Source organism: Lotus japonicus, chromosome 5, assembly GCF_012489685.1.
Source record: "Lotus japonicus ecotype B-129 chromosome 5, LjGifu_v1.2".
Classification (NCBI taxonomy): domain Eukaryota; kingdom Viridiplantae; phylum Streptophyta; class Magnoliopsida; order Fabales; family Fabaceae; genus Lotus; species Lotus japonicus.
The window spans coordinates 63,684,854-63,696,723 of NC_080045.1; the positions used below are offsets into that span (position 1 = coordinate 63,684,854).

General features: G+C 36.1%; 2 protein-coding genes across 3 annotated transcripts; both read left to right on the plus strand.

Annotated features, from left to right (window-relative positions):
• Window positions 1-315: 315 nt before the first annotated feature.
• On the plus strand, window positions 316-4,077 carry LOC130718460 (pyruvate kinase isozyme A, chloroplastic-like). Its single transcript, XM_057569055.1, has 7 exons — window positions 316-1,030; window positions 1,183-1,270; window positions 1,380-1,570; window positions 2,032-2,150; window positions 2,727-2,970; window positions 3,144-3,378; window positions 3,562-4,077. Exons 1-7 carry the CDS (start codon window positions 479-481, stop codon window positions 3,885-3,887), a joined length of 1,755 nt encoding a protein of 584 aa, XP_057425038.1. The 5' UTR covers window positions 316-478; the 3' UTR covers window positions 3,888-4,077.
• Window positions 4,078-6,109: 2,032 nt separating this feature from the next.
• LOC130718083 (uncharacterized) lies at window positions 6,110-10,028 on the plus strand. Of its 2 annotated transcripts, XM_057568542.1 has the most exons (5): window positions 6,111-6,276; window positions 6,357-6,569; window positions 7,388-7,617; window positions 8,856-8,963; window positions 9,669-10,028. In XM_057568542.1, the coding sequence occupies exons 2-5, from the start codon at window positions 6,383-6,385 to the stop codon at window positions 9,789-9,791; spliced, it is 648 nt and encodes a 215-aa protein (XP_057424525.1). In that variant the 5' UTR covers window positions 6,111-6,276; window positions 6,357-6,382; the 3' UTR covers window positions 9,792-10,028. The 2 variants fall into 2 exon arrangements, with proteins under 2 accessions (XP_057424526.1, XP_057424525.1); XM_057568543.1 differs by having other exon boundaries at window positions 6,110-6,569.
• The last annotated feature ends 1,842 nt before the right edge of the window (window positions 10,029-11,870 follow it).

Genomic DNA, 11,870 nt, shown 5'->3' on the forward strand with positions numbered 1-11,870 from the left:
CTTGTTATATACACCCTCCGGTCACTATTATAAGCAAAAGTTAGCTTTGTAGATTCATTCAATAAATGATGTATGTGACAATTTTAATGACCACATACATCATTTATTGAATGAATCTAAAAAACTAACTTTTGCTTATGATAGTGACGGGAGGGTGTAATGGATGACGGAATTAGCGACGGAAGAAATCCCTCCCTAAATTCCATTTCTATGACAATACTTTGTGACGGATCTATATTCCGTCGCAAATAAATGGACCACATTGTCAGTTTCTTCAATTAAATATTACTACTCCACTGTCGTAAACTCGTGGGTTTTTCTGCAACCAAAATCCAAACGTTGGCGGAGTTTACAACAGAAACCCTTCAAAACCCACTTCTAAATTGCTCCAAAGTTCATAACTTCGATCCCACATTACCGATTTACACCTTGATTGTTCCGCACTAGAACCTCGGTTGAAGTTTCTGCAACCACTATTATGGCCATGGTTTTCAAGTCAATGGCTGCTTCAGCAAGCGATCTAAGTCTCGTAAGACTATCTAATGGTGCTGGAAAGCCCCCAGTTGATTTGAAGAGTCGAGTTTTTGGTGGCAGAGTTTTCAGTCTTGGATTCTGTTGCAGGGGAGAGAAATGGAAGGGGAATCATGGTGTTAAGGTTCGTGCAGCTTTGCAATTGGATGTGGAGGAACCAAAGAGTAAGAGTGCATTGGAGGGAACACTTGGTTTGGATGTGGTTTCTGAGGGAGAGTTAATGGTGAAGGGGTTTAAGGGGTTGAGGAAGACAAAGCTGGTTTGTACTGTTGGTCCTGCTTGCAGCTCATTGGAGGATTTAGAGAAGTTGGCATTGGGAGGAATGAATGTTGCCAGGTTTAATATGTGCCATGGTACTAGGGAATGGCACCGTGACGTGATTAGGAAGATTAAGAAGTTGAATGAGGAAAAAGGTTTCTCTGTTTCTGTGATGATTGACACTGAGGGTAGTCAGATTCATGTTGTTGATCACGGGGCTTCGTCCTCGGTTAAAGTAGAGGTAAGTTTAGCTTATCATATGTTGTGGATTCTGCTCTAATTAGTTTGTGAAAGCCTTGTTTGTGATTGTGCTAGTCTTTACACTTGAATTAGCCAAATTGAGTTTGGAATCATGCACACTTGAAATTTTGTTCATTCTTGTTTAAATGCCAGGAAGGTTCGATTTGGCGGTTTACTGCTGAACATTTTGAGGGTTCTCGTCCATTCACCGTTCAAGCAAACTATAAAGGCTTTTCTGAAGGTGGTGATATTTTGCTAACCGTTCCTTTTCTTTCCTAATGAATTTCACTTTTGGCAACTTTGTGTGTTATGCATTGAAGTGAATACTGAACGTATTTATTGGCTGTCAGGTATTGAAGTGGGTGATGAACTTGTTATTGATGGTGGAATGGCATGCTTTGAAGTCATTGAGAAGACTGGAAATGATTTGCATTGTAAGTGCATAGATGCTGGTCTTTTCTTGCCTGGGGCCAAATTAAGTTTCTGGAGAGATGGAAAGCTTGTGAGGAGGAATTACAACCTGTCCGCTATATCAAAGAAGGTATACATATTTCTGCTTTCCCCTCGTATTTAGTAAAGACAGTGAAGGATAAATTCTATGTTTTGCATAGTTACTTCAATGTGAATCTCTGGAAGTGTTCTTAAGCTTGCAATGTCAACTGTTGTCAAGACACTTGTTTGATATTTTTTTTTGTAATGTGATAAGTAGCACAGTGATAGAAGATATCATCTTTTGTCAAGACAGAGATAAATTGCATGATATTTTTTTCTCAAGCTCCAAGTTTTTCTTCTTGGAGCCAGTCAAAAGAGCAGGAAGAACTGTTAGACTGATGTTCCTTGAATTACCACTAATGCAATCATTTTTCTGTATTCAAGATTCATTGGTAATAAAATCAGCATAGCAGACAGAAAAGCTACCTTACTCTTTATGAACTGTTTGAAATATTTCGCGTATATGGCTATATGCTTTTTTTACATGAATTCAATTTCTTTTATCCACAGGATTGGGCTGACATTGACTTTGGTATAGCAGAAGGTGTTGATATTTTTGCCTTATCCTTTGTCAGTCATGCTGATTCTGTTAAGGACCTAAAGAACTATCTCTCTACCAAATCAACCAAGTAAGAAAGCACAAATTCACAAAATAATCATGTATATAGTTTTATGACTTTTATCTATATGATATAGCTTATTAATCCTCTGAAGAGATGTTGGTGTCATTACTAGAACAAAAATGTCATGTTAGTGGCTAGGAATCTGCTAATTATTGCAGGCATTACTTTCATTAGTCATTACATTCACTGATTCTCCTCATTTATCCTTTTAACTGCTAAAACAATGCTCTGGTGTGTGGCACTTGCACTGCATCATGATGGGGATGGCTATGTCACACCAGGTTATTATCATCATAGAGTTGTCATTTTTAAACTTCAATCTGCAATCATATTGGTGAAACTGGCATATTCAGCACCTTCCTAAGTTACAGTTGTATCTATTTTGACGAAATGCATCAGTTGAGTTATTTATTTTGGAAATCAGCTTCCTCTTTGCCATTGTTGTTGGAGAATACTTGCATTAACAGCATATCTATTCAAAAGTTAATGGCCTCTACTTGTTTAAGCGTCAACATTCTTTACTTCTTTATTAGTGCTTTAATTCAAAATCATCAAATCAAGAACAGTAAATGATTGTTTCAGATCCATAAAAGTACTGGCAAAGATAGAAAGCTTAGAATCCCTTTATAATCTGGAGGCAATAGTGCAAGCTTCTGACGGGATCATGGTGGCTCGGGGTGACCTGGGAGTTGAAATACCACTTGAACAGATTCCTACAGTCCAAGAGGATATAATTTACATTTGCAGACAACTAAACAAGCCCGTGATTGTAGCTTCTCAGCTTCTTGAGTCAATGGTTGAGTATCCAACACCAACACGTGCCGAGGTAAATTCAAACATCAGGATGATTATGTGAAAGAACAGCATCTTAAATTAAGAAGAAATGTTACTAGGAATCTAGGGAAGAATCCTCATCTATATTATAATTATACTTTTCCTGTTGGAATGTTGAACACTTGAACTTAACTCGTATGAAAATATTTGCTTTTATGCATTAAGGTAGCGGATGTTTCTGAAGCAGTTCGACAGTACGCCGATGCTTTGATGCTGTCTGGTGAGTCAGCTATTGGATCATTTGGACAGAAAGCTTTGGCAGTGTTGGATATGGCTAGCAGTAGAATGGAATCATGGAGCCGTGAGGAAAACAGACAAAATCTTCTCAATCACCACAAACTTGGAGCATCATTGCCAGATTGCATCACTGAGCAAATATGCAATTGTGCTGTTGAAATGGGTAATTACTTGCATATTCTCCTTGCAACTTCTAATCTTGTTAACCTTGCTGTGTTGGAATCTGGCTTGAAAGTAATTATTGAAACTTGTTATGGACCAACTATTCTAAAAGCTTAAGCTGTTGAGTGAATACACATGAATGATTTTACATTATATTTCTAACCAAATGTACCTTGCTGTGCAGCCAACAACCTGGGTGTGGATGCCATCTTTGTATACACAAAGCATGGATACATGGCATCTCTCCTATCACGCAATCGACCAAATCCTCCAATCTTTGCTTTCACCGATGATGACAACACATGTATGGCTCTGAATTTGCAGTGGGGTGTGGTTCCCCTTCTTGTTGATTTGTCAGATGATGCTGAAGCTAACATCTCAAAATCAGTCCAGCTTATGAAGTCTAAAGGGTTGATCAACAAAGAAGATGTGGTTCTTGTGGTCTCTGACGTTGCTCCAACCCGCACAACCATGGCTTTCCAGTCAATTCAGGTAAAGACTATTATCTAGAATGCAAGGCTGCAAAAATGTTGAACTGACACGTGTCTGTATATTTTCTAGGCCTTGGGGTTTGGATTTTGTATTCCTAGCTTTTTGTTTTTTTTTATAAAACGTTAAATTTTTCAGTAGAGAAGTGGTTGTAAAACTCTTTGACGATTTGTTTCTTATACATCCTCTTCTAAGAGTTGAAATTCATGCAGATACCCACTATATGGATAAGAGCACTTACTACCATACAAAAAGCTTAGAGCGAGTTTATTTTTCTGTTTACACGTGTAACGAGACACCTTCACCGGAAAATCACTAATTCCAATGCCATAAACGTGAAAGTAACTTTCTACTTCTGTTGGGTTAAATCTGCTTTTAAATTGATCTTAACTTGAATCCAAACACACTTGTTCTGTTTGCATAACTTGTTAGTATAGGTACAACTCTTGGCAAATAACACCATGCAACAAATGTGGCCCTTCCCTTGTGGGCATGAGTCATTGAACCTAATTTACAAACCTAACATGTATGCTCGCAATCCTTTCAATCTTTAAGGAAACATGTGCCATCAAACCTTGAGATAATTGGAAACATGCTGAACTTTAGATTCAAACCCGCACCAACTCTAATACCAAACATCATTCCAAAAGCTTAAGTTGTTAGCATAGCGTAACTCTTGACATATGACATTGCATTAAACGCATAGCTATTGTGCATGAGCCATCGGTTGAATCTGAACAAATCTAACATGTAGCCTTGTGAGTTGTGACGCTGTAGTCATATCATCCAATATTGAGAGAACTCGTGTAATACAATGGACCCTACATGGATTAACAATGTGTTTGGATGTGAATTTGACACACACTCTAAAGCACGTTATTTCAAAACATACACATTGTAGTTTGTGATTTAACTTGATTTTCTAGCTATTAGATGTGGTAAACACTCCCTAAACCAATAGGAAAGAATATGAGTGTTAAAAAATGTGTTGCTATCTTTTGTCGAGTTTATATATAACCATATTTGAAATTATTGCAATTTCTAGAGGTATACATTTGCAAAGATGCTTATGAATTACACTTGATGAAATGTCTATTTTACACCAGAATATTAGATTATGCTTGTATAAATGTTTTTAATGGGTTAAACAAACATTCTGACTTTCAATGCACATTCTCTCAAAGGAAGAAACTTGTATGATTGGGAAAAAAGACTTTCAAGATAAGCCTACAAAAGCACAAACATACTAAATCGACTTTGATTATGATGAATGGAGTTGCTTGTGTTGAACTACAACAAAATACTACATTGGCAAGCTTCTCAGCATACACGCAAATCTGATCCTCAAGTTTGTATTTCTTTGATGTTCTTACGAAATCTGTGGATCTCCCCACATGGCTTTTTTTTATTCTCAATTTATCCTTGTTATATATGGGCATAATCTCTTCCTCGCTGCTAATTATTAGGCAATTTACCCTGATAAGAGTTGAGCCAAATTCAGGCATAAATTAAGCCTATAACTACAAGTAACTAGAACTGAGAGAACCAGTGGAGTTTTTTTTTCTTCTTCTTATAGATATCCGTTTTTGAGACAATTTTGTTCGAGTCGGGAACATTCACATTATGGTAGAGTTAACTCTCTCAATGAATGTTTTTTTTCATCCACAAGACTCAAATCTGATACCTTACTTAAGAGAATCAAATATGTACCACTTGAACCAATCATCCGTTAATAAAACCACTCGTGTTGAATATCATATTATTAATTGAAAAACACAAAAACAATTATTATTTTTCAAAACCTTATTCAGTCATTATCAAATTAGGCTAGACAAAACCGGTTATTCTTTTTTTTTGAAAAAATGAAAAATGCGATTAAGTAAAAAATCACATTTTATTCAAGAATGGGTATTTTAAGAACCAAAATGATCAACCCCATTTTTTTAGAGAGTTTTGCCATGCAGTAATACATAGTTTACAAAATTTTCTTCTTGTTTTTTTATTTTTTTCATTTTTCACAATACACAAAAACTGCCTAAAGCAAAAGCAAGTCAGCTATTTTTAATCATTAATATCAAATGAGGTGATAAACATGAAAAAAAACTGATGAAGAGGATCAGATTAGTGAATAGACATGTTTCTAAATTTCACCAAGAAGAACAGACAAACTGGTATATAGTGACAAAAATACTGAAAAAAATGTCCCAGAGTTTCGTAGAAGCAACAAAGTGACCAAAAATTGAAAGGAAAAAACCCAAAAAACAAATAAATAAGGAAGAAAAATATCTATTTTAGTAGAAAAATCCACGACAACTTCCTTTTATTATAGCCACAAACACAGACCGACTCCGGCGCACATTAGCCACCGTTGGTTATCTGGCGCTAAACTACACTTCTCCAGCCACTGCAGGTTCTGCACCACTTGCTTCTTCTTCCTCTACAACAAGCCTTTCAATATAACCTGTTTCCTCTCTCTCTCTCTCTCTGCAGGTTTGGAGTTTGGTGTGCTAGTTGCTATGGCTTCTTTGAGACCAACCCTTTCTCAACTTTCCCTTTCCAAATCCAATTTTTCCAGACACCCCACAAGGAATATTAGTCCCCCAGATTGTTTTTTAGTCAGAAGGATCGGAAAGTTTCAAACTTTCACTGCTTCCAAGTTCATGGTCTCCTGTACTTCTCAAAATTCTCAGAACCAAAATAATGGCAAGTTTTTTTTTTGTTTTTTGTCTCATTTATTATTATTATTATTATTATTATTATTATTATTATTAAGTATTACTTTTTCTTGAGTTAATGAATTGTTTAGTGAGAAGAACTATTGTTATATGTTAATGCGGATAGCTTAGCATAGCGGCAAGCAAAAAAAAAATGCTATTTCAAGCATTATAATGCAAATATCGGTGAATAGTGGAGTACCGGTGAACCCCCAGGGCGCTACGCTATAGCGCACTATTAACAAGCATATAACTAAAACTTGCTGAGCTCTGTTTGTTTGATGATGGATATTTTGTGTTGTTCACTCTGTTTTATTGGCAGAGTACTGAAACTTTCTATTTTTTTAATTTTATTTTCAGTGTATCTTCAACATGTCCTGTATTTAGTTTCACCTTGTTTTCATTGTCAGATAACTCATGAGACAGAACTGCAAGTAGTTGTTACAAATTGATAGTTTTCATGTCCGAGTCAGAGTCAGATATGTTTTAGTCTTTATTGGCACCTGAGTATATATAATTCTGAGATGGAAGGAACATATCTACTGAGAACCTGAGAACAATTAATTTTGACTATACAACTATAGATATATCCCCATGATGAATTCTGTTTTTATTGGGATTGTATTATATAAATTCTGAAGACCCTTATAGTTCACCTTTTATTTGTTGGTTAGCAAGATATTAATATATTTTGGCAGAGAAGTTGATTTTGTGTGGAAGTGGTTCAGATTATAAGTGATTAAAGAAAACATTAAGTGACTAACTTTACCTTTTGGTGGCTTCATACCCCTACTATTGTATTTTCAGGAGATGAAGCTCCAGAGTCATTATTCATGAAGGAATTGAAGAGGAGGGGCATGAACCCTACATCTTTGCTTGAGGATTACAAGCAAAGCAGCAACGTACTTGATGAAGAGGTGTATGTGAATGAAGAAGATAGAGGTTCCCCAAAAAGAAGTGCTGTCTCAACCAATATTGAGAGGGGTCTTGAAAATCAGAGGGAGCGATCTATGGCGCTGAATAGTGAAGGTCTTGAGGTTGATTCCTTGTCAACATTTCTTGGTTAATTTATCAAAAATCATTGATGTGGTTTCAAAGGTTTTGTTGCCAATTGTTTGTTTACATTAGTCTATCATGCCTTCCTTTGTTTTGTACTGCTCCACGGGTATTTTGATGTGAAATAAGAATACTTATTCAAAAAACTCATCTATAAAAACAGACTGGAGAGGGGGGGGGGGGGGAGGACTAAGAAAGATAGGAAGGATGAATAAATGAAAAGTAATACAGAAATTCTCTTATAAATGGCAAGATGGCTGTGGTTTGAAGTTTGAATACCAAATAATAGGTCTAATTATGAGTTACATAAGTACCCTTCTTTTCAGAGAGTTGTCAGTGCTATGAAGTTTTGGTTTTGCAATTCAAATCACCAAACTTGATATGGCTGTTGCAAATAGTAGCAGAAACACCTTGTGACAGCACATCTTGGTCTTATGTTTGGAACTAGAATTTTTTATGTTTCTGTAAAGAACTAGTACCAGTTTTAACTAATTTTCAAAATAAAGTTTGTATCACATCAGTGTTACATTGAATAACTCAGCTTTCATAATTAGAAAGATAAATATGAATTATAGGTTAAATTCTAGGAAACAATATTTCTCATCTCTTCATAAATAGCTTTGCTAAGAGAATGTGCTGGAGTTTTTAAATAATTTCAAAACAATATACCTTATCTGTGATGTAGTAATAACTCTTCTTTCATGACTTGACACTTAAGAGTAAAAGCTGTTAAAAGTTTGAAGTTTTAGTTTCTCAATCTCCATTGTCGAAATACGGCTTCCATGCTTCTCATGATCAGGTGCAGTAATTGCTTGGAACTAAATTAGGGAGAAGTGGTAGTTACATTGAGAAAACAATTAGGCAGGTAATCTGTTGTAGAAATAATAACTGAAATGAAGCGTTAAGAAATTTACTTGATGTCCATAGTATGCAATGACCTTCTTTCTCTGTGAAGCCAGTGTAGATATTGGTGCAAATTATTTTGCATTGAATGTTAATCAATGAGAAGGTAGCAACCGCAGCACTGCATAATTTATTAAGAGTTTTTTTTGGCTGATAGAAATGTACATCGTATCTGTCCTGCTCTGCAAAGCAATGTGACTGAATCAGCACTGATAATTTCTTTTCTTGAACTGAGCTTAAATGCTAAGACCTTATGGAACTTACTTTTTTTTTTGGTGAAACCACTGGAACTCACTTATGTATGTATTGATTTCAGGGCTTGGTACCTCGAGCTAAACTTCTGTTGACACTGGGAGGAACATTCTTCTTGGCATTTGGGCCGTTGATCCTCGTAACCGTTGCATTGTTTTCTGCTCTTTACTTTGTAAGCTCTTTCCCTGTCAACTGATATAATATGTAAATCTTTTGGTTTATATGTTCCCTTAGACCTTATTGTTTGCATTTTAAGTGTTGTGTATAGTACCTTGGTCATTTTATGATAACATGATTTTTCTATCCTCTATAAACTTTGTTTTTATTTAAGTGAATAACAGTTTACTGAACAGAACATAATCTATTAAACAGGCAAACCATGTGCTATATTCTCAGCTTCTTTTTATAAAAAATGAAATCTTTTATAACAGATGGTCATGTTAATAGTTATAGTTCAGGGCCATATTTATCTGGATTTTGTGTCTGTTGTCTGGTGAACTAATAAAAGTCTCAATTTAATGAATAAAATTGTTTTTGTAGATTTAATTCTTGAGAGGAGCTACATCATTTCATAATGCTGAAGCTCATGATCTTTGCTATCCTGTAGTTTTATATTTAATATTAGGCAACAAACTTTATACAGCATGTATGAACTACTTCATTTTTTTTCCACCATTGAGAAGTGAAACTTTCAACAGAATTATTTTTCCTCTTTGTGCTATGTTGGTCTTAGACTGAGCAGTGAGCTCTGCTTATGTTCTTCAAGCCTCACATTTTTTTAGAATTGAGCCTGTTTGTAGTGGATATATAAGAGTGATTGATGTCCTCCTTTAATGTTTTTGAAATCTGGCTTTGATCTTTTAGTTTACATTTGCAGTATTTTGGACCGTCTTTTGTTCACGACGGAAGCAATATGTCTTTATCTCCTCCACAATACGTGGACCCCTATGAACTTCTAGAGGATGAAAGGATATCTCAGATAGCACCTCGGCTAAATTGAAGGCGACGAAGTTACACATTTTAACTCTTAGGTATTCAGCTATACATATATCAATTTCTGTTCACTTAGCCTCTGTTGATTTAGCTCCTTTGTAAAATATCATCCTGGAAAAAACTTGTTATCTATTTTGCGTTCATCATTGGCTAAATTCTTTTCATGTGCCTTTTTGCATTTTGCATATATGTTGTGTATATTTGAAATCTAAATGAAAGCCCCATTAGAAGTAGCATTACTATATTTCTGTATTTTCCAGTTGAAGTTAGATATCTTTGGATGTAGTTTCTTATCAACTGAAGTGCATAGGCTAAGATGAAGGCTCTATGTAACTTCACATATAGTTAAGTATCATTTACTTGATTTGGTTTAGTCTCCAACTAAGGGGAGAGTGCTACCCTGTGACATAGGTTTTTCCCCAAGCTGCCATTCTTCGTTTGGAAATCTGTTATTATAGGCAAGTAGCTAAACATGGTAATATACTGAAACAACAAGAAAAAATCATGGAAGCATGCACGTGCATCACCTTGTTTTGACCACAGCCTGACCCATTTGCATGGAGAAAGACACAAATGTCAGGAACATACAAGCCCTCCCGGTGCATGTTTGGAAATACTTCTAAAATTGAAAATGAAGTCAATCAATTATGTGGAGAAACTTCTTCTGAGATTTAGAATTGATTATGATGAAAGAGAAGTTGATCCAAATATGTAAAGTGAACATGTGAAACAAGTTTATGTTAACTTGTTTATAGTTTGGGCATACCTTTCTGTTTTAGGTGACGCCCATCATATTTGGAGCCATGGCCACGATTACCTTACCTTGAGCATCTTCTATGATGAAGCTTCTGTTTCCTTCATTGCTATCCCACCTTTCTGTTTCTCTCCCAACTGATATTGGAATGAGACACTCTAGTATTCATGAACCATAGAGCACACTGGCTTTTTGCCCTTTCCACCTTCATTACATTTTTAAAAATGAAGCATTGAGCATTTTAAGATAAATACCAACATGATTTGGTGTGCTATGATATAAAGATCTTTCAGTGGACCACCTGACTCTATCTTATCTTGATGCTTGTCTTTCACTCTTCCCGATGAGAAAAAAATAAAACTACTATGAAATGGAAGAACCAAAACACCTTTTAAATTAGAGTCGCTCTCTCGTACATTTTCTAATTCAGAATTTTATGCTCTTATAAAACATCTTGAGGCCATGAGTTTAAAATAAACCATGGTTGTAGAAGTGGAACTAGGTTATCCAGCCTGATGAGTTGAAATGCAATCCAGTGAAATGATGGATTTAGATCCTCTCGTGTCTATTTTCTCGTGATCATGTCATGTGAGAGGATCATAACTTTTTCATTACTTTTAGTGAAATTTGACTGTACATACTATTCCTCATATAATTTTTCCTTTCACGTTGTTTACCCACACAACCTCATGCTTCGAGACCACGAACGCCCGGGCTGCTCTGACCCCTGCTGCACCTCTGCCTCCGTTTCCGGCAAGTCCCCTTCCATGAATCCAGCTGCCTCCCCCTTTCTGCGACCACGAACGCCCACCTTCTGCACCTATGCGAATGTCAAACCCTTGCTCCCGTGGTGCCTCTCCCTCCACGACCCCGTTGAAGATCGTAACCGTTGATAGTGAGGCCTAACAGTGCTGCTACTTCCGGGTATTGGAAATCTAGAAACCTGTCATGTGGCATCTGATGGGCAACTCAATTAAGATATTTTCTATTTGACAACCCTAACACAAGGCCTCCTTTCTTATTTGACTTAATAAGTTAATATCTATTTGACAAACCTAACGGTGCTGCTACTCTTTTCTTATTGAATTAAGATCTATAAACCTAATAAGGAAGATTCCAACACATGCAAACACAGATCTAACTAATGCCATATAATCTGCTATAACAATTCCAAAGTTGTACAAATTGCTCAGACTTTTAGACATGAGAACATTAGAAGAACCCAAATTCCTACAAAACCCAAACAGCCATGAGCCAGATTCATCTCTTATAACACCACCACATCCAGATTCCGACAAGACTGCTCAGAGTGGTACAGCCCCTGCTGGAACC

Excerpts from the sequence above, each read along its gene's own strand:
- LOC130718460 (XM_057569055.1), top strand. The coding sequence starts at position 479 with ATGGCCATGGTTTTCAAGTCAATGGCTGCTTCAGCAAGCGATCTAAGT. Across the intron at positions 1,271-1,379 it reads CTATAAAGGCTTTTCTGAAG|GTATTGAAGTGGGTGATGAA; the intron begins GTGGTGATATTT and ends ATTGGCTGTCAG. Across the intron at positions 1,571-2,031 it reads TGTCCGCTATATCAAAGAAG|GATTGGGCTGACATTGACTT; the intron begins GTATACATATTT and ends TTTTATCCACAG.
- LOC130718083 (XM_057568543.1), top strand. The coding sequence starts at position 6,383 with ATGGCTTCTTTGAGACCAACCCTTTCTCAACTTTCCCTTTCCAAATCC. Across the intron at positions 7,618-8,855 it reads TGAATAGTGAAGGTCTTGAG|GGCTTGGTACCTCGAGCTAA; the intron begins GTTGATTCCTTG and ends TATTGATTTCAG. Across the intron at positions 8,964-9,668 it reads TGTTTTCTGCTCTTTACTTT|TATTTTGGACCGTCTTTTGT; the intron begins GTAAGCTCTTTC and ends TTACATTTGCAG.